The 23,247-nt window shown below is 36.2% G+C and overlaps 1 protein-coding gene across 1 annotated transcript in view; it reads left to right on the forward strand.

Annotated features, from left to right (window-relative positions):
- Nucleotides 1-1,040: 1,040 nt before the first annotated feature.
- CDH19 (cadherin 19) overlaps nucleotides 1,041-23,247 on the forward strand; it is a 44,179-nt gene continuing 21,972 nt past the window's right edge. Inside the window, exons 1-7 of the mRNA XM_009284126.1 lie at nucleotides 1,041-1,238; nucleotides 4,622-4,913; nucleotides 11,941-12,060; nucleotides 12,708-12,872; nucleotides 13,612-13,796; nucleotides 14,989-15,242; nucleotides 18,314-18,450. Of these exons, the coding sequence (XP_009282401.1) occupies nucleotides 1,041-1,238; nucleotides 4,622-4,913; nucleotides 11,941-12,060; nucleotides 12,708-12,872; nucleotides 13,612-13,796; nucleotides 14,989-15,242; nucleotides 18,314-18,450 (1,351 nt within the window). The remainder of the gene's footprint in view (nucleotides 1,239-4,621; nucleotides 4,914-11,940; nucleotides 12,061-12,707; nucleotides 12,873-13,611; nucleotides 13,797-14,988; nucleotides 15,243-18,313; nucleotides 18,451-23,247) is intronic.

The following is a 23,247-nucleotide window of genomic DNA, read 5'->3' on the forward strand; positions in this document are numbered from 1 at the left end:
ATTTTGCATATTCTTTTATCATTATTATTAATTTCCCTTCCTTTTCTGTCCTATTAAATTGTCTTTATCTCAACCCACGAGTTTTAACTTTTTTCCAATTCTCTCCTCCATCCCACTGGGCGGGGAGTGAGCAAACGGCTGTGTGGTGTTTAGCTGCCTGCCAGGTTAAACCACGACAGCCTTATAGAAGACGTCCATTCTTAACTGAGCATTGCACTTTATTTAAATTTCAGAGTTTCATTTATTGTACTAAAAATCACTGAAAAGTCAATAATAGCATATAGTTTGTGCAAAGCCTTCATTTTCTGAAAGAATACTTTGTACCAATGAAACTAGCTGCAGAAACCTACAGCTTTCAAGATGCATTTGCCCTTTGTCTGTTTAATTGAAAACAAGAATGTCAGAGGTGGTAAAATCAGTTAAGATGATTTCTATTGACCAGGAAGGAGAAAGTTGCACATTTTTGCTGCTTCTTCATGGTATCCTACCACCTTCAGTATTTTTGCAGGCATTTTGCTGAGTTGGGAAAGAGTGAATGAGGCGGTTAAAAAAAATACCTCCACTGCTTTGTTTCAGCTGTCAGTCATCAGGGCCACTAAGGCTAGATGTTCACCCTTCAGGCAGTTCTGTGACTGCAGCTCAAAATGAGCCCTGTCTAAGCAGAAACATACAATTATTCCAATCAAGTTATTCCTAGGCTACACAATACAATTACCCAGCTTAATTTGGAAGATGAATTAATTGAAGGATGATTTTCTTTCTTTGCATAGAAAGTCCCTGTGTAGGATATCCATAAAGGAAAGTTGAACACTTGATTTTCATGCCACAGCATCTAAGAGAATCTCTATTTTAATCAGAAACAGACTTTGTTTCAGTTCTTTCTTTTTAGGGAGAGGAGGAGGTTTTAACACTGCAAATCAGTTCTTATATTAGCACAGAATCAATATGTAAAAGTAGAAAGACAAAAGTGATGCTTTGTCAAAGTTTTTCTTTTTTTCTCCTCTTCCACAGATGAAAATTGATTGAAAGAAGGGTTCAGCATGAATTGCTCCACATTGTTATCTCTTGTGTTGATGCTGGTTCGACTTTGGCCTTGCTGTCCAAGCATGCAGAACCGCAGCGCTCAAAACACAGATCAGTCTTTCACAGCAGTTCAAAGAGTGAAACATGGCTGGGTATGGGAGCCACTTTTTGCAACTGAGGAACAGACTTCAGTGGTGCCTGTGTATGTTGGACAGGTATGATAAGTAATGATTCAAGGACAATACAAGTTTAAATTTAGCGTTGCTGATTAGCAGCTTACTACCTTGACTTGGAAGACCAAGCATCTCCAGTGACCTGAAAATATCAAGAAAGGTAGAAAGAGGAGCTCAGGGAGCTGTAATTAGGCAGCACAACATCTCTCCTTTCCTGTGACCTGACTTAGGGTCAGAGAACTCCAAGAGCTGGAGGTCGTAGCAGTACCAAGGACCTTCCTTCACCTAGATCTGCTGTCAAGGAAACTCCACATTCACTTTGTTACTAAAACTACTTCCATACACAGCAGATGAAGGTATCAAGCTGAAAAGTTCCTTTCTGTCTTCTTGAAAGTTAAGGACTCATTTATCAACATCTGGCAATTTGCTTGTGCTATTTTTGGCAGTGCATCAAAGCAGCCATACTGAGTGCAGTGTAGTTTACAAACAGTATTTAGCATGATTTTCTATTACACGAAGTAGCAGCTGATTTACCCCTCATTAATTTTTAATGAAGCAGATTAATACCAAATCCTTTTACCACTGAGAAACTACAGGGATCTGCATGGTCCATTAGATTAACGTAGGTTTAGCACGAGCAATTATTTTTCACCCTCCTTTAAAAATGTGCTTTAAGATAATTGTCTTAATGAGGCTTCATCTGCCCCTTTCTTCTCTCTCTTTTTACTATTATTATTGTTATTATTATTATTTATTATTATTATTTATTTTTGTATGCCAGAAGTAATTGTAATCTTGAGATCTAGTTTTCTTTTCTTTAAGGCACTTTCTAGATGAATGAACCAAAATAAGTTTAACTGCTAATTAACTAGCACTAAAATTTAATTGGGCCCAAAGGGTGAAGTGCTCAAAATTCATTAATTACTTTTTCACAGCCCCTTCAAAGTAGCTACTATGGAAGTGTGATATCTCACTTCTGAAAGAACAAAAGTAGACATACTCATTTTTTAATTATTATTGCTTTTCCCATAGCTGGAAAACAGTTTCCTGTAAAGAAACTTCATAAATGTGATAAATTTTCATACAGCTTTAGAAAATTTTCATAATCTTGCCTTTCTATTTCTCACAGGTAAACTATGGGGAATTTTTATTGAAGATTATGGTTAATTTATTGCGATCTAACCATTGTCTAATCAGACATATTTACTTGTGTCTTTTATTGAGAAGAATATGCTCTTCTTTCAGTAAATGAAGTGATAGTCTATGATCAACACATGAATTTTTAGTAAATAAGGCCCTGAAGGAAACTGCATCAACGAAAATACAAAGGTAGACAGTCTCTGTTTTTAAGTCACTATTCCATATAAACTTCTTTTCACAATCAGATTCAGAGCTCAGTCTTCAAATTTCATTTAACATAGACTCATGAATCCTTTTCATTTAACGTGTTTAAGATAAAGAAATGTGTCCATCAGCACTGCAATGACAGACATATGAGTGCAAGTACATAAATTCTTGTTCCCAGTTCTCATTTACAACAGAAAGACCGTGTATTCTTTTGCATCTAGCTTAATAAAACAAGTAAACCGAGAACCTTCAGTTCTTACTTTCTCAGCAAATGTCATCTGTAAGAGACCTCTCATTTAACATGGTCAAGGTCATGAAAATCTTTTGAGGATAAATGAGTCTGAGTGAAGTGGTTCAACACTTGGTTATGTCTAAACTTGGTTATGTCACTTCATACACAGGTTATGTCTAAACAGCTAGTCCGAGGCATGCTTCCAGTCTCTAAGGGTTTGATGCACTCTGTGATCACATCTGAACCCCATCTTAGGTTAAAGATCTATATATTCATCACCTTTCCCATGCCCTGGGGTTCATGACAAGGAAACCAAGATTTATGGATCAAAAAGAATCTGTGGTGTCCCTTAGCCAGATGCCAAATTTAGATGGTGTTAAAACGAGTTCAACCAGACTGCTCATAAAGGGGTGAACCTGCCCCATGTTTTGCACACAACTACTTATGTTGAAAACATTTGACTTTAAGTTGTTCATATTTTAAATGGTTCTAACCTCCCTAGCCTTGAAAATTCTATCTCTTGTATTGGCAAGGGGAATTAACTCTGTATAATTTAGGGCTTAAATACTCTGACACAACTCAGAGCAGGAACTCAAAACTGTTCCTCATATCTCAGAGCAGTGTTCCAGTCACATTCTGAATAAACTATCTATTTGATGCATGCAGACAATTATGCGTTATGAAAATCTTCAAAAGGCATGGGCATTGTTCCAAAGAAAAGTTAAAATGATTTTTGCAACTTCAGAAGCTATTGCAAAATATGTTGAGTAGATCCAATAGGGAAATGTGCCCTTTACACCCCATAGTTACTTCTTTACTACTCTGTGGCCTCATATTCTACACTGAGCTGTAAGGTCAATAAGCATGAAGCAAAACAGTGAGATTATTGAAGTCAACAGGTAGACATATTTGCATTTAAAACCTGCTGCTTTGTAGGAGAAGCAAGTTGACTAAAACTTTTTTTTTTTTTTTTAACATTGGATTTTTCAATGTTTATTCAGGCTCTTAGAGTTTTTTACAACTTTTGTTCTAAACCCAAAATAAATAAAGAAAACAGTAGAGAATTAATGATATGATAGAAATTGCTGTTCCCATAAAATTCAACTGTGGATGCTTGACATGTTAAGAAATTAAGTTATTGTTATTAAAAAAGTACTGTTATATATTGTTTACATTAACAGAACTATTTCTTTGGCATGAACAAATGCAGCTGGACCGCAATGGTCTCCAGGGCTCAGCTTCATCAGAGGAATCATCACCATAAAGTTCATCTTAGCAAGACAACAGAGGATGCACATCATCCTGGAAGGAAATGGAAAATGCCTATCAATTTATTTCAGAATAAATAATACAAGCTTATACCATAGAATGGCTTTTCATCTCTTTAATATTTCAACAGAAATAGAACACCATCTCTCATATTTACACTTAGTATTGCTGAGTACAAAAAAAATACATAAAACTTACAAAGTACACTTGTGATTTGTAATAATAAAAAATTTAGATAATGTTTAATGACCTTTGCATCATTTTCAGCAGAAGTTTATGGGAGCTGATAAAGCAATGAACTAAAGTAAGTACTTACATTAATTCCCTTCACTTCGAAGTGGCTGAAGCAACTTTTTTCAGATTTACCATCCATTTATATGCCTGTTATATCAATACTTTAAAACTGAGCTATGACTGGTTAAAAATGTGACAGTACCCTCTTTTAAATATTAGTACCCAAGAAGGCTCACTAGTGACAGGGTTCATTGTGGAATGAAAACAAACAAAGCCTAAAATGAATGTTCCAAAACTTTATTCCTCCCAAAACGTGGCTTATTTTTCTGTTTTGTACTTGCAGCTGAAATCAGATTTAGACAAGCAGGATGGCAACCTAAAATACATTTTGACTGGGGAGGGAGCTGGAAGCATTTTTATCATTGAAAATAACGGCAAAATTTACGTGACACAAAAGCTGGATCGTGAAAAGAAACCATTCTACACTCTAAGAGCACAAGCAATTAACAGGAGCACTCAGCTTCCTGTTGAACCTGCATTAGAATTTGTTATCAAGGTTCGAGATGTCAATGATCATGAACCACAGTTCTTGGATGGACCTTATGTGGCCACTGTTCCAGAGATGTCACCTGAAGGTATGACATGCTGTGAACCAAACTCTTTATTTCCTGATTTTTTTCTGGATAACTATATTGATATAAAATCTTAATAGCATATTTTATAGACTGCCTTTCAGTGAGAAGGGAGCAAACTATTTTATAAGCTTGGAAATTTGCAAAGGTATATGCTTAAACTGAAGGTTGTGCATACCTCTATTTAACATCCTTGCCTTTAAATATTTAGGTACCTACATGTATCCAAGTCCTTTTACAGAATCTGGATACATGCTTGGATTGACTATAGAGTGTTGTCTTTCCCATCAGTGATTCAGCCTTGAAATTGGTACTTGTTTAAAAATATAACATTACCATTCAAAATAGATAGACTACTATAGCCTGTTGATACTGCAAAGGAGATTTGGGGCTGACAGATTTCAATACTTTTTCAATCAGTATAGCACCGTAGTCTATAGAAAATTGTTCAGTGTGTGATTATTGTTACAACCTGTCAGCTCTTCAGGCTTCTACCAATCTGAAAGAAAAATACTGTGCATGTAAACTTTAAAGTCCTCTGACTTCAGTTGATTCTTTTAAGGATATAAATATAAGCTTGGTTGAACTGAAAAGCACTCAATAGCATCCTTCAGTCTACTCTGATTCTGCTTAATAATTAAACAATATGTCTTCATTATACACTGTGTAGTATAAATCATATTGTACTGTAAGTGGAAAAGAATCACATTCACATCACAGGCACTCACCATTTCCCCCCCAAAGATAGGGATAATTTCCTTCCTGTAAGTAATGGGTTCAGAACAGGAATGGTATGAAGCTGATGTGGGGCTGCTGTGATGACCACCCTCACACCATGTATGATCCCTACCTATTTACACTGCCAAGCCTCTTTGCTTTCAGTCAGTTTCTCTTTGTTTGGATTAGATGGTGTGCAGTGAAGGACTGCCTTCTGATTGCCTAAACACATGAATTTTAATTTTCCTGTCAAGAGGAACAACTTAAACCCTGCACCTCTTCTTTCCCACCTGCACACGATCAAACAGACCTGTACTAGGATCTGTCATGTATCTGCAAACTTAATACAAAAAATATGAAGCAAAGTCAACATCTGACAAATACAGGTTTATACATACATATATGTGTATATACACATACGTATATGTAATGTGTATACACATACATTTAAATCCTTAAAAATAAAAAAGTGTGAATGCAGCTGACAAAAACAAGCATGTTATAGATAGTTATCTTCAAATAATTAGCTTCAAAATCAAAGGAAAACTGGATTCTTTATATCTTACAGAAAGAATCCCAGTAATCTTTTAAATTCGTACCCCTATCTCTTTTAGTTATTTCTATTGCAAATAATATTGAAAAGAAATTCAAATATTGTGCTACTTAAAACTGTATGAATTAATGAGGTCATTAACATAATATAATCAGGTTATCTTCAAATAATTAGCTTCAAAATCAAAGGAAAACTGGATTCTTTATATCTTACAGAAAGAATCCCAGTAATCTTTTAAATTCGTACCCCTATCTCTTTTAGTTATTTCTATTGCAAATAATATTGAAAAGAAATTCAAATATTGTGCTACTTAAAACTGTATGAATTAATGAGGTCATTAACATAATATAATCAGTGATCATAAAAGTTAATAAAAACTATGTTACTTTCAGCATTACCCATTCAACTTTTAGGGCAGATTCAGTGAATCTTTCACAGGGAGCTGTAAACTTTAGCTTTTTCTGCCAGCCTGGATAGGAGTTTCAAGAAAAGGATATTAATGCCTGAGGTTTAATCAAAAGTGGGGTTAGTATCCTAATTTCTGCCAGGAAGCAGTAGCTCACCATTACTACCAGCAGTAGGTACAGAAGACATCCATTTAATCAACTTATTTCCTAGTCACCCTGCTTATACCACCTTCAACCAGGGAAAATCACTTTTGGGTGTATGATGGTTTCTTCACTGCTACTTTCTTCCATTCAGACACACTTATTTGTCTCAAGACTTCTGCATCTGAGCTCTTGGTCAAATAACTTTTTCTAACTCAATCATTTGCTTGTTCAGAGGATACAGAATTCTAGCATTTGCATCTTGTTCATTCACTCAAGTTTGGAGGCAAGAAGACAGGTGCCTTGTCAGGGACCTTTGCAATTTTTTTTATATTCTCACAGTAATAATGGGCATAGTTCATTGTCTAGAATTACCTGGGTATTTTTATCTGGGATTGCACAGATTTAGGACTTTGACAATGTCCTTTTTTCTTTTCCTTTTTTTTTCATTTTTTTTTCCCCCCTGTGGTAAAGTGTTGTTTATGAGGCATTTGGTCTCTTATAAAAATGTTTTTAAAATAACTAATACTTTAGTATGGCTGGATTTATACTCACACAGACCTGTAACCATTCGCAGAAGTATATAAAGAATTGACTTAGGGATTCCTTCTATTTTATCTTCCTGTCTTAATGATGAGCTCCTGTCTTAATGATGGCTATATGGGGACAAAAAAAAAAAAGTTAGTTAGGGCAGTACTTATGGCCAAAAACAACAGTAGCAATATTTTCCCGTATACCTCTGTTTCTCACCTGAAACCATCAGCAAGAGGGTGGCAGATGAGAAGTTTCAATCCATATTGACTTGAGTTGGCTATAAACTGATACCTTAAAAATGAAAGGCTCAGCAGTCTTTATCCAATCTCTTGTGTCATCTGTTATATATTTAAATTCCTAAAATACTGTATCACTTCAGCATAAAATTAAACTGCAAAAAACTTAATTTATTTTGTGATATTCCTGTAAGATTATAAAAAAAAAAAGATTCTAGTAAAATGTAGAAATATAAGAAATGAAAAAAAAAAAATCAGAAGTAACACCACCTCCCATTTGTCAGAACGGGTGAAAAATAAAACAAGAACCCTGTGTGCCTCCTCTCTCAGACACAGACTACCTGAAAGAGTAAACTCACAGATTTGCAATCATCCAGTGTATGATATATGAATCTAAGTCAGTCCTATGAATCTTGAAATAGTTTCTACACCGCTTCTTCTACATTTAACATCTCTAGCACTAATACCATAGCTACTTCAGAGATCATTCTTTCACCTACTTCTTCCATGTAGACACTGCTACACTGCTGGCATACTAATGTGTATGTCTGGCATATAGAATGTAAGTGGAGTGGTATATAATAGTATATACCTTAACAGTGGTCAGCTCCAATGAAACAGCTGAGCCACACCATGAGGACTTCTCTGGGCTCGCTTACCCTGCTTCTCAAAGGGTAGGGACTGCACTTCTGAGGTGAAACCTCTTTCAGTGTACATCCTAAAGCATTAATCCTTACAAGGAAATTTCTAACCTCCCGGTAGATAGAAACAGTAACCAACTACAATTTGCAGCGTTGATACCGTAATAGTTAGTTATATCAGTGCTTTTTTCCCAGTAAAATAGAACATCTTCTTGCATAGTAAGGGATGTAGACAAGAATTAGTTTAAATGATAATCTGCAATAGAGAGACTTTGCCTTTGCTCTGTTTCAGAGCTCTCTAGCAGCTCTTCAGCTAGACCTGGGATCTCCTAGTAGTTTCCTAGTTCAGCTCACTTATGCTAGACCTGGGATCTCCTAGTAGTTTCCTCATAGAAAACATGCTCAGGCAGCGTGGTCACTACTTGGGAAAGCAGTTCACTGTTAGTGAACATTTTGTCTGGAACTAAGAATGCAAGGAGAGAATAATTCACAGCTGGCCACTTGCCTCAGAGAAACACAGAAAAACAGAAAATAGGCACAGATAATTTTGCCTAAAGTTAGGTACAAATATCAGTATATATATACTAATGTGCCAACAAATTAGAATACATTTTATTTCTTTTTTAGCTCTCTTTTATGTTCAGTACTAAATTTTATTAGGATTTGATATGCAAATGTCACAGTAAATGAAAAGTGTGTCAGCAAATGGACTCTCTTCTGAGAACACAGGGCTGTGGTTTTCCCTCAGGCATTTGGTACAATTTTACATTAAGTGTCTTCCATATAGCTGTTAAATTTGTACAAATGCAGTATATCTGATGGAACGGTTAAGAGTCAGATACAATAATATATCAGTACTTAATGTTTTTATAGGTTTCAAGCTCTAGTTAGAAAAATGAATAACTATTTGCCATATGAGGGCCTTACAGTTTACCTAATGGGCTGCGATATATAAGTGGCACTACTATGTTTTGCCCAAGAAGGGTAAAACCAAGGCTTGCAGGAATACAAAGAAAAATCTTATACAGCAACCAGCAAAATGTAGTTTGCCTTAAATAACGCTAATAAAAAGCAAAAAATGTGTAAGCATGTTTACTATCCAGCTTAAGACATTACTGTGTATATAAAACATGTATTCGGGGCTAAACCTTATATCAACATCACACAGACTCCCATATTCAAAAATACGTATTTGAAAGCCCACAGACATATTCAGTTAATTTGTCTCTGCCATGATATCCATTTTCACATAAATCTTGTGAAACTGTATCATGGTTGGATTGTCAATTATATCATGTCATGGCTGGACTGTCAAGAGGTGGGGTTTTGGGGTTTTGTTGTTTGCTTGTTTGTTTGGGGGTGTTATGTGTTAATTGATCGTTTTAAAAGATATTCTTTGTATCTGATCAATTATTCTTCTCCCAACCATGGAGTTACAAAAAAATGGCTTTTTGGAGTTTTTGAGTACATAATATTAACATTGTAATTTCTATCGCTCAAATACAAATGTCTAGGTAAACATGATTCCATTCAACAAATGGCTCGCTTTGTCTACTGTAGGTTGAATGTATAAAGAAATACATGCTTCATGGCAGTGAAAAATTAAAAACTGAAAAAGTATTCGAAACCCAGGATAACATTTTTCTTCTGCTTATTACATAGTCCATATTTAATGTAGAGGTTCATATAGTGATCATGAAATCTTTGTCCTAAAAAAATGTGTGAAACCATAGTCCTCTCTTTACGTGGTCTCCTGCCACCCCAGTTTAAAAATAGTCTTCCTCCTGAGAGTGCAGGAGATCTGTTATTGCTTTCCTCCAGTTCGGCTCCCTCTTTACGAGATGCCCCTTGCCTGCTCACCTTTCCATTATATCCACCAGCTGCATCTCACTGAGCCCAACTGGGCAAATTCCATGCTTCTGCCTTCTGCTATACTCTGGAAGAGTCAACAGGCAAGCAGAAAAGTAGGCTGGGGCTTAGAGAAGCAGCAAATGCTGGTTTAGATTCAACATTTATTTCTAAAGGTTAGAAACTGTGTAGAAAATAAATCTACCTTTAAATGAGTGAGATGCAAAAAACTGTAATGATAACTTTGCAGTCCTATATTTCTTGGATTTTATTCCTGATTTATTAAATATGGTGCTCTAAACAAGTCAATTTCTAAATGTAGTTGTGAGCACTTGGGTTTATTTAGAAGAAAACGGCATGTATAACAGACTGTATATATTAGTTTATTCACAGTTCTTGATCCCTTCCTAACTAGCACTTCATTTTTTTTCCAAAGCAACTGCATTCTCATCATGCAAAATTATCTTCGAGGATGAATTTCCTGTATTAGTTAGAACAGTTTCCATAGACCACAGCTGATACGAAGTAAACAGTTGTGTAGCTGAGGATTTCCTTTACCCTTCAGTCTTATAAAAAAATACTGTTATTTCTGAAGCATGTATGTGCAGATTAAATATTAGTCTGTCATTTTATCTTTAAATTTCTTCAAAGCAATAGGGAACAGTTTATATATATGTATACATCTATACACGCACCTAATACACACCTAAATGTCAGAAGTTTTGTATTGTAAGTATGTTTTGAATGACATATAACTCCAAAAGTTGGTGGCATTTAATAACATTTTAGTGTACCTCTACTCTGAGAGAAGATAACATGCATTATAGAATCACTTGGAGTGCTGCTGAATAAATTGAGAGAAAATGCAAAAAAGTATTTTTTTAAATAATCAAAATATTTAATTCAGCATAACCTTATATGAGAAAGCCTTCTTCATTTCTATTTAAAAATAAAGCAAACTGCTAGAAAATACAGAAATTAATATATATGTTTTATGGGGGATAAGTATTAACTTTGAGTTTGCCGTAAAAAAGGTGTTTCTGGTCTAGCGCCTTCCGCTCCATCATTTCTTCTTTTCTCCTCCAGCATAACTACACAGCTATATTGGTAAGCAGGTGCAACCATACGAACGTATGTCAGAAAGTTTTAGAAAGTAGCTTGATTTCCCTCTGTTCCTCATGAGAAGTGATATTTGTATTCTTATGCAGAACCTAGGTGAGGAAAAAAGACAAAAATAATGATTACCTTACAAAATGATGCTACTGTTAATATTTTCTCTTAAAGGACAATCATCACTGATGGTGCCATGAGATTGCTGTCAATCTTGTATCTATGATATAACCAGCTTCCAGCCAGAGACAAAATCAAGCTCTGCAGATTGATTCTACTGTGTCTTTTGCACTGGGGATTCTGCCGTGACTCTTGCACTGGGACAGGCTCATAAAGACTCAAGGATAAAAAATGTTATCAGAGCCTTGTTATACTTCTTGGCTGCTTTACTTGCTAACAATTAATTTCTTTATCATCAGCGGACCTACTGGTGATAGTGGCTGGGGGGGTTTTTTTTTTTCCGGGACACCCATCACATAAAATACTTTGAAGAATACACAAGGGGAGGAGAAACAATTTGTTGTACTCCACATATCAGAAATTAGGGGAAAAGGCATACAATACGTAGTAATTTAAGCAACATAAATACAGTGCTGAAAAGTCATATGCTATTTATTTTTATTTTAATTGAAAATTTGAATGCAACAAGAACAGTTGCTGAGAAAATATTTTCTCTTTTTAATGATAAATTTTAGAAGGTGCCATTTGTTCCTGTAAATTTTCAGGACTGTTTGCTAATATAACTTTTATATTAAAAGGCTTTTAAAGAGTTTATGTTTTGTAATTATGAGATAATTTATACAAGAAGAAAATAAACATAATCTATTTTTTTTTTTCCTTGAGGTACTTCGGTTACACAGGTAACAGCTACAGATGGTGATGATCCTTCTTATGGGAATAGTGCCCGTCTGCTTTACAGTCTCATTCAGGGACAGCCTTATTTTTCTGTGGAGCCAAAGACAGGTACTACAAATGACCTTGTAACTTGAAAACATTCATAAACTAACATAAAATGGATGCAAGCAAAAATGTCTGTCTTCATTTCAACACAAAGATCAGCTGATACGGCCCTACACTGGTACATCTTTGCATAGTTCCCAGATCTAAAAAAACCCTATCAATTCTTTCTTTTCCATAGGAAGCTGAAATTCTTTCTCTCTAGAGACTCAATTCATTTAGAAAATTATCTTGCTAAAGAGAAGAGTTGGATTCTGAGTACTCCATCCAAAAAATGGACCTAGGAACATTTCTGGCTTAACAGCTCTACGACTCATTATGTGACATTACTATCTCTATGTTGGAGAAACCATGGATATATGACATCCCTCCAAAATCCTGATTTCTAGGGAAGAAAGAAGGTTATATATGGTGGAGGAGATATATGGTGTGTTCTGCTCCCCAGAACTCTAAGTATGCAGAATGGATCTGTCATACAGCATAGATGTTGCCATGAGTACTAATTCCCAGTATTAGGACAGTTGTGCTGTGCATGGTCTAGAATGTAAATTCATAACTGTGTCCAATGATGCTTTTATACCCATATTATATGGCCAAACGTTGGGAAAAAATTGGGCTATTATATGTTATTATATTATGCTTTTCATTTTTAGGGGTCATCAGAATGGCTTCCCAAATGGATAGAGAAACAAAAGATCAGTATTTGGTCATCATCCAAGCCAAAGATATGGTTGGGCAAGCAGGGGCATTTTCAGCAACAGCCACTGTTACCATCAACCTCTCTGACATCAATGACAATCCACCCAAATTTCAACAGCGTGAGTATAGGCTACTTACAGTGGTTGAAGTTTTGAGGAAATTCAGATCTAGTGTAGCTCTATTAAGTTCACTCGTAGGTCTTTTCAGAAGAGGTCTGTGCTTTAACTTCAGTGTACAGATTTAAATAAAAATAAAATTTAAAAAATCCCACAAAAAAGCTCAAAACTGAAGAGGAAAAGAAGACCTATCATTACAAAAGACCTCAGACCTGCTGTTTTTATTGCTAGGCTTTGGAGACAAATGGCTTACTAAACTGCTTTCCATATAGTTTGCCCTACCTAAGCCTAAAATCTGGGCAATGGGATATTTAGTACCATTTTCACTCTCTTTCTTTCTTTTTCTCCTCTCTTCATTCTTTGCTGACAGACACTGTAAATTTTTTGGCAAAGGATGTGACCTCTGTCCAGGGAGTTTCTAGCAGACATGGGAGCTGCTAGCTGGGCTGTCAGGAAGAACTAGTGAAATGCAGCTGGGAAGTGCTGCCCTCCACTGTTTTTTCACCCTGTTGGTTCTCCTTAGCTCTTTAGTTACTGCTAAAGTGGGGCTGAGAGAGGAGGACTCCCGAGTGGAAAGCTTGTCATCCCCTGCCCCCAAGATCTATTCATTGCTGGATTAGATCCATTGCTCTAATAAAAGTTGGGGGCTTTCCCCAACTTTTTGAGAGCCTTAGGCTGTCATAGCTACAACAGCTATTAGCCATGGCAGATCACTAAACTGTGCCAGTATTTGTTTCTTTAGGACTCTACTATATGAGCGTCTCTGAAGAGGCTCCTGTGGGCACTACTGTAGGCAAAGTCTTTGCAGAAGACAGCGACATAGGGGAGAATGCAGCCATGAACTATTTCATTGAAGGAGATAGCTCAGATGTTTTTGGCATCATTACTAACAATGAGACTCAAGAAGGAATTATCTTATTAAAAAAGGTGAGATCTCAGAAAAAAATCTCTAAATACTGGAAAGAATCTCCTCAAGCAAGCTGGATATTTAAAAAAGACCCATTGTTTTGGATTCTACTATGATTTTTTTCTTCTGGCTTTGTGATTTGATTGAGATATTAAGAGGATAAAAAGAAACATGCTTTTCTTTCTGTTTACTTTTTTTGACTTATTCCTGTTACTTCTGAATACAATAGTGGCAGTCAAAGTATCTTAATGTTATTCCCAGCTGCGCAACACAGTGTATCCCATTGTGAGAAAATGTTCTCTCTCCTCTGTGTATCATCTGTAAAATCTTTGTCAATAAATTGTACACAATATTTCCTCACTTCCAACACCTCCCGTTAAACTTAACTGAAGCCAGAATGTATTACAGTATTAGATAGACAGTGGAGTTTTTGTTACGACATAGCTTTGAAAAGACACTAAATAAACTCAAAAAGATACCAGTTAATGAATTAAGATATTTAAGAGCCTTTGATGCTGTATGATTTATTTTGGAATCACATAAAAAGGTTTCTGGGTCATCTGGGTCATCATCTGAAATGATGATAGAGTTTGATAGTCTAGTGAAATCCAGGAGCCTGAAGAACTGAATGCTATTTTTTTTTTTTTTCTCCTATTTGGATTTGTTACAATTCAGGAAGGTATTTATTTAGTATTTATTTTTTTAATTACAGAAGATAATGACTATCTAAAGTAATAATATAACTACGTGTTTATTAAACTCTCATTGTTGCCTTCTGGAATTTATTTCCTTTAGACACTAAATTTTAACATACTCAGCTTAACCCCTACAGATTAATTGTTTCAAAATGTTTATATAAGAGTAAAGAATAGAATAGTGTTCAATAATGTTACACCTATGTTGGAAATGGAAGTACTAATAGAAGAAGTTGTTTTTCTTAGGGCTGACATTCTACGGGAAGACTTCTTTCACAGTGTTGTTTAACTATAACATTAAAGCCAGCCTACATGTGAAAGCAAAAAATGGCATAGCACAGTTTAATTGTAAACTGTTTTTAACATTAAAAAAGAAATCTTAGAAGTAACTACTTTTGAAACATTCCCAAAAGAAGGGTAGCACTATTTTGTCTTTTATCTCACACCACTTATTGAACTGTATTTAATTCAAATACAGAGAAGGAAATATTCCACATCTCACTCTCTTTCTTAACAGAGAGTGGATTATGAGAGCAAGAGGAGATACAGTATTCGAGCAAAAGTTGTGAACAGGTACATTGATGACCGTTTTCTGAAAGAAGGACCATTTGAAGACACAACCATTGTCAAAATCAATGTGGAAGATGCTGATGAACCTCCAGTTTTCACCTTTGAGAACTATGTGATGGAGATTGCTGAAGCGGCTGTGAGTGGCTCGTTGGTGGGCGTTGTAACTGCTAGAGATCCAGACAATGATGACTGCCCAGTCAGGTACCTAACTTAAGTGTGAACATGCCTCAAATATAAAAATAGTTGGAATTTCCAAAGGCTGTTTCTGTTCCTTACCTTGGCTCATGATTACAGTTAATCATGCTTTCATTGTGATAGCCTAGATTATTCTAGGTGTCATGGTTTAACCCTGGTAGGCAGCTAAGGACCACACAGCCACTCGCTCACTCCCCCAGCCAGTGGGATGCAGGAGAGTATTGGAAGGGTAAAACTGTGAAAACTCACTGAGTAAAGGCTGAGGTAAAGACAGTTTAATAATTTAAAAAAGAAGAAAAAAAGAAAACAACAAAGGGGAAAAAAAACCCACACCAAAACCCCAAGAAAAACAAGTGATGCAAAAAAAACCCAAAAAATTGCTCACCACCAGCTGGCCAATACCCAACCAGTCCTTGACCAATAGCAGCCCTGGCCAACCTCCACCTCTCCCAGTTTTACTGCTGAGCACAACGTCATATGGTATGGACTATCTCTTTGATCAGCTGGGGTCAGCTGTGTCCCCTCCCAACTTCTTGTGCACCCCCAGGCTACTCGCTGGTGGGGCAGTGTAAGAAACAGAAAAGGCCTTGACTCTGTGTAGACACTGCTCAGCAGTAGCAAAAACATCAGTGTGTCATCAACATTATTCTCATCCTAAATCCAAAACACAGCACTATACCAGCTACTAGGAAGAAAATTAACTCTATCCCAGCCAGAACCAGTACACTAGGTTAAATCCTGCCCCCTAGCCTAAAATCTGAATAAATGACCTTTGTTTGTGCATCTTTGCAATCACTTTGAGATGGGGTAATATTTTAAAGAGTAGCCTGGAAGAGGCTGTGCATAACAGCAGAGCTAGGGTACTGCAGCCAAACCTGTAAGTAAGTGCCTGGAGGTGTTCCAGTCTGTTCCCAATAACTTCTGGAGATACGGAAGGATGGACTTACTGCTCGGAGGGAGACACAGAACAGCTCCACTGGCATCTGGTCAGCTCAGCATGACCAAATACAAGTTCCCTACCTCTACCACAATTGCCCCATAGAGATTTTATATAAAAAGAGTCTCCCAGACTTTTAATTTTGCAAAATAATTTTGCTGTTTCTTAAGGGAGAAAACAGGTAATTAATCTTTAACAGGGGGGTTACAATTAAAATAGCTTCTTGAGTTACTTGACGTCACTGTGTACTGTGCAGTTTGGAAAATCTAGGATACAGGGACAAATGGATGAGACAAAATAACTTATAATGTGTATATTAATTTAGCAGATTTCTAATAGCAGAAATATATATATATAGCTACCTATAGTTACGACTTCAGAAGTTTAGCCAATGCAAGGCCATTTGCTATGATTTTGCATTCATTTACTGTTATTTAGTAAGCTAGTCATAAGTTAAATTAAATAAGAATAAATAAAAATACACATGTACTTCTTTTTTCTCAAAAAAAAGGGCTTGTTTTGTGGTTTATTTTGATGACTGCAGCATCTCCTGTGAAACATTGAAACACAGTGCATATCTATGACTTCTTAGTTTGAAATATTTTGATGGAACTTGCTACAAAGTGAATATGTCTGCACAGTCCCAAAACTGTGACACATATATTGCATCACTGAGTTTTTTTAAAATAGAGCATGTCACTTCTAATGTAAAGATATGTTTATTGGGCTAAGTGCCATGCATATGAATCTAATTTTGAAACCTTTGCTATCATAAATGACATCAGTTTCTTATAATATAGAAAACCAGCTGTGTTGCATTGTGGACCCCAGTTTTCAAATAAACAAAATAAACAAAGACATGCAACAAAACCTCACTACATAAATAATAAAAAATAACTAAAAAGTATCCAACACAGACTTTCTGAAAATTATCTATCAAGAACCAGATTGCCTAAAAAACCACAAACAAAACACCAATGTCAGAAAAGCCTAAACAAGCTTTGGGTGCAGAGGATGAGGAATACTCACACACACACACACACAGACAAAAAAAAAAAAAAAAGAATTGTAAATCCCTAAAATAGAGGTTTATAAATGTCACATCTTTGGCTCAAACGATAAGAACTTTCACTGACTGTGTTGTGCTGGTTCCTTGATTTATCATTTACTGATTTTCAAAACAGACAAAATGTAACTATAAATAACAAGTTATAGAGTCATCCAACTGCTGGCACATAATCTGAGCTGGAGTCCTAAGTGCCAACAACAGACAGAAAGATTTTGTCAAGCTCAATTAAAGGTACAATAAAAGAGGGAATAATTGCATGTGGGAATTCCAAACTGGAATGGTAAGAACCTTTCAACTCTTCAAACAGGTTTTATTTCCATGAAATAGACTCTACTAGGAGCTCTGACATATGGTCTTTTTTATATGTCGTGAAAAATATTTGTAAATATCTTTTCCATTTGAACCAATATCTTTGGTGTCTTTTTCAGTCCATCTCTGGCCTGTGATCAGTGGTTAGACTTTATCAAATTGAATGGTATGTATGTATGTACGTGTGCATGTGCATGTCTGCATACGGACATAGCGTCCAGAGCCTTTTAAGTGAAGACTCAGGAACACTGGACTCATTTGCAGTCATCTCCTGCATTAGGATTTTGTACCTACCTAGGTGACACTTCTTTGCAGATAGCTGTCTGTCTTTCTTTATAATGCCCGTTCCCTTGGCATCAGAGCATGTCAGCAATGATAGAATAGAGTTGCCATTATACCTCCACTTAGCTGTTACCGTTATTCATTTCACAAGTGGCACTTTTGCTGTTTCTTTTCAACGAAGTCATTCACCTGCTGTGAGCCTGACTTAGAAGTAAGAATGAATAATGCATTTCAGATTCAGTTCACATTAATACAGAACGGAGATATATTTAGTTTTATAAAAAGAAGAGCTTTGATCTTGACAGCAGTGAATTTTAAATGTTTATAAGTGTACATTTTTCATGATTTCTGAGTTGCTGCAGCACACATTTATATGTATATATGCACAGCTCTGTTTTCTCAACTGACAATAGTTTTCTATGTCCTTGCTTCTGGTGGAACATTTCAGTATTAGGGAACCTCTTTACTTTTTTGGTGCAGGTACTCTATTGTCCGCGGCATGCATTTAAAGAGATTGTTCAGCATCAATGAACACAATGGAACAATCATTACAACTAAACCTCTGGACAGAGAGATAGCTTCTTGGCACAACATAACTGTTACAGCCACAGAAACAAGTGAGTAAGAAATTTAAGGAACGTTGTGTTTTATATACTGCAAACTGTAATTATCCTCCGAATATGCCTTCTTTTAAGTGGAGAATACATGCTTCTTTCTCATTATATTACTGTTGCTTGCTACATTAAGGAGCATTATTAAAATGATTAGTTAAATAGAAGCGGAATGTATTTGAGCTCCAAGGTCCTGTGCTCTTTCATAAAAGATGACCTTATAAAAAAAGAAAGGAAATTATAATAGAATTGAGACTGTAACACTTTCAAGTTACACTGAAGCATATGAATTGCTCCTGCAGTGCAAGATCTGATGTTAAATTAGACCCTGGTTAATTTCACACCAGATTTTTGACTAGTGTGAAATTAACCAGGGTCTAATTTAACACCAGTAAGAAACCTGTGGCTCATTAATTGTGAATGTAAGGCCTAAATCAGCTAGACTTCTCTTCAGTGACAATTAAATCTGTGAAGCATCCTTTATATAGTTTTCACCTGTCAGTTTGGTTTGAAAGTCAAATGCAAATTGCCTCTGTTTGTGCTTTTGGTGATCTGTTTGCCCTAACTCTGGGACAACGCTCCAGAAAACTAACAGCTACTGATTTATAAGACAGTTTAACAAGATTATTGGGATATTATTTAAAAACTAATCACATCCATTCTCAGGAAGGAGAAAAAACATATGAAACTAGAGTCCAAACAATAAATCAGAGAGGTTTTGCCAAATACTTTAGTATGTTTTTTTTAATCCTGAATCTCAGTTAAATGCTATTTATTGCCAAGACTACTTTAAACACATAGTCATAAATTGCACCGTTCCCAAAAGGGAGCATTCCCTCTATATATGTAGAATATTACTGCTAGAAGTTTAATATAGGATAGTCAGTAGCCGTTTTTATTGAAGTCTTTATTTTGTGTTTGAGAATTGATAGTATTTTCTTCCTTTTCAGCTTCTCTGTAAGTTTTGAAGCATGAATGTATTTTACTTCACATGTTGTTGGGCAGCTAGCAGATGTTGGTAAAATTGATCTCTGGCATATTTTTGTCATGTCTTGAATAGCACTATGGAAACACAGCAGGATGACTTTGGTCTGGACTTTTCTGTTTAGTTAAACAATAAAATAGGAAAGAACCAAATGTTACAAATGAATAAGTGTCTCCTGCAGCAAAAGAAAGCGAGTCTTTCACAGTAATGAAAGTTATTGTAGAGAAACCGAGCGCTCATTATCTTCATATCCTTATTCTTTACTTCTTTAATGATGATAAGGTCACTGTCTATAGCACCATATTCAAAAGCATTGAAGTTAGGTCACCTTGGTCTGGGCATACCTGAAATGATTTATGTTATGAACTAGTAGCATTTTATTCCTTGAAATATAGTCATAACATACGCTGCATATATGAGACATTTGGTGGATGACATTGTGGCTCCACTGAAGCCAAATCAAAATGCCATTAGTGTTCATCCACACAAGATATTCATTGCAGTTGAGACAGATATTGAAACTGCATTACAACAACAACCTCCCTCGGGGCCTGTTGAGGTCCTGGCATTCATAAGGGACACAAGCCTTTTGCCTCCATTGCAATGACAGGGATTAGTAAGAGGAGCCTGCCTCTGTTATTGCAGACTTGTGTGGATCATCCTATCCTCATGCCATTGAGACAGCGTGATTTAAAAGTAGCCAGAAGTAGATCTAATTCATTGGACCTTAAATGCAAGCAGTCGGAACCTGCAATCTGTTGAGACTTATTTTACTTTATGCCTAAAATGGGTCTAGCTCAAGAGAAATCACGTTTCCTTTGATCAGTTTTTACTTGGTTGTAATCAGCTTCCACCTAGTACAAGGCTGAAGCATAAACAACAACATTCTAACCGTGCATGAGAGCAAGAAATCCTTCAGTCATCAGCTTTACTTAACACTGATTTACTGAGTCAGATGAAGATTGACTGACAATTAATTAATGTAGAAGAGGAATATCTGCTCCAGCTTTCTCTCTATTGAACTATAGATGACCAACAAAAATTCCCAATGACAGCAACTGGCTTGAGCTTACTTTGATCCTCATTTCTCTATACACCCATTGGAAAAGTGCACTACCAGTCATAAGCAAACTTACCCACAAGAGACAACAGTCATTTTCGCACTGGTCTTGCAGATGTCTTTTCATAACAGGTTCCAGACCTACTACATGACTACAGAACTTAGAGCTCTTTGAAGGTTTCAGTCATGGATCATATTATTAATTCAATATTTAATTGTCACCCTACTTTGGTCATATATACTTTTGTCGACAGACTTCTAAATTTTTAGATTAGTCCTTTAAAAAAAAAAAAATTGTGTCCATTTCCTTTAGGAAGTAAAGAAATTTGCTTTAGCCTAAATTATAATTATAACAAAAACTATTATTTTTATTATTACTATTACTATTCCCACAAGTTTTCTTTTACTGGCTGATGACAATGCCAAGCTTTCTTTAGTCCCCTGCAAGTACTGAGTTCTATTTTGTCTCTAGAGATGTTTACTGCTTTTCTTTTCACACAGCTCCAAAATAAGCAAGTTACTAATTTTCGTCCCTAGTAATTAAACATCAACTTCATTTTTCACAGTGATCCAGTCTATTGCACTTGATATCCTGTTCTCTCAGATCTTGTTTTTCAAGTTCTGATCTCTCCCATAGAGATTATGACAAAGAAATCTTCCGCTCATTGAAAGATCTGTAGCTTAATGTAAGATATGAGTACAATAACTGTTTTCAAATTCTGACAACTATTTTCCCATGTAAGGGATAAAAGACAAAATAAGTGTTGCCTACCACCTTCCCCAATTGCAGTCAAAGGAGTCACTCTGCTTCACCCAAAATCTTCATTAAATATTTACCAGACACTGATTCCAAGAGTGTTTTTTTAACATGTTGCTCCCTCCCAATACAAAACACCTGTGATTTCAGAAAAAGTAAAAACTTCCATACTGTTATCTTCCAACAGCAATGTGAGAAATGTTCTTCCTTGTCATTTAACCATATACTGAAGAAAAAAAAAAACCACCATAAAACAACCACACACAACAACCCAAATATAGTAAGGAAGTAGAAACAAGACTATTACCAAAAATCAATAAAAAAAGAAGGGTTATTTGGTGAAAGAAAAGAGATGTGAATGTCAGCTCTAGACTTAAAGGTGCTATCTAAGTGTTTGTGCAAGCAAAGGATAGGCTTTAAAGCCAATATAGTATCCATGAAGCTTATGAACAAGCAAGTTAGGAATAGGCCAAGGTAGCTGGGTCCTTCCCATGCCACTTTGTACATGACTGAAGCCACCAAAGGTATTCCCTGCCTCCTAAGAAGTGTTACAAAGTTTTCCTTTTAATGCTAATCCAGCCAAATATCTGCCCTGCACATCCAATTCTGACTTAAGTAGACAGAGGTTAAGTAAGTCCTACACTAGGTATTATTTCTAAAAGGGATGTCTTCTACTTTTTTATGTTTATTTAAAAAATAAGCCGAGCACTGTTTCATTGCCTATTGTATTATTACGGATGTTGGGATTCAACAAGATAAATGTCATCCCACAAAGAAGTATTTTTGAAATTACTCTGACAGATCATAAGCTTTAGTAAATTAGCACAGCTCTGATGATTTCACAGGAGGAATAGCAATGTGAAACTGCTGAGTATCTAGCTCTTTATCTCTGTGGTAGTTGCTTTTGCTGCCATTTCCTTTGGCAAAAGACTCAAAGCTATCAGCACAGATTCCATAAGATCCAAGAAAACAAATGTTTGCTCCAAGCAACTATTGAATTATACATTAAAAAAAGCAATGTAAGAACCAACCAAACCCGTACAGTTTGAAGTGAGGCAGAAAGGAGTACATTTTGTTTTTCTCTTAAAGGTCCATTTGACTAATTGAAGAAAATGCCTTAAGGACTTCTGAACAGGTCAGAAGCACTGACACTAGCACCCATCATGAAGCATATTTTAACTATAACGAATATTCTTGTGAGTGACATACTTCTGGTTTAGACAGAGCGGATTGATACTGATAGATATTTAGGCTGATAGGTACTTAGTATTCCTGGAAAGTCTTAAGATTATTTTATTCATTGGAAAAATGTCTTCATTATGGTCCTTACCCCACAACACAACCAAGTTAATGTGAACGTTACTGTTGCAGTGAAACTTCTTGCCTACTAAAGTAATAAATTAAATTGTGGGGAAGGCAGACATTTCTCAGAGCTATGTCATGTAAGTGAGGATTCGATGTGCTGATAAGTGGAGGACTTCCGAGAGGTATTCGGTATAGAATCATAGAATCATTTAGGTTGGAAAAGACCTCTAAGATCATCGAGTCCAACCATTAACCTAACACTGCCAAATCCACCAATAAACCATGTCCCTAAGCACCATAACTACAAGTCTTTTAAATACCTCCAGGGATGTGACCCAACCACTTCCCTGGGCAGCCTGCTCCAATGCTTGACAACCCTTTCGGTGAAAAAATTTTTCCTAATATCATTTCAAAACCTCCCCTAGTGCAACTTGAGGCCATTTCCTCTCGTCCTATCGCTTGTTACTTGGGAGAAGAGACCGACACCCCCCTCGCTACAACCTCCTTTCAGGGAGTTGTAGAGAGCGATAAGGTCTCCCCTCAGCCTCCTCTTCTCCAGGCTAAACAACCCCAGTCCTCAGAAGACTTGTTCTCCAGACCCCTCACCAGCCTCGTTGCCCTTCTCTGGACACGCTCCAGCACCTCAACGTCCTTCTTGTAGTGAGGGGCCCAAAACTGAACACAGTATTCAAGGTG

The sequence above is a fragment of the Aptenodytes forsteri genome, unplaced genomic scaffold, assembly GCF_000699145.1.
Source record: "Aptenodytes forsteri isolate BGI_AS27 unplaced genomic scaffold, ASM69914v1 Scaffold229, whole genome shotgun sequence".
NCBI lineage: Eukaryota > Metazoa > Chordata > Aves > Sphenisciformes > Spheniscidae > Aptenodytes > Aptenodytes forsteri.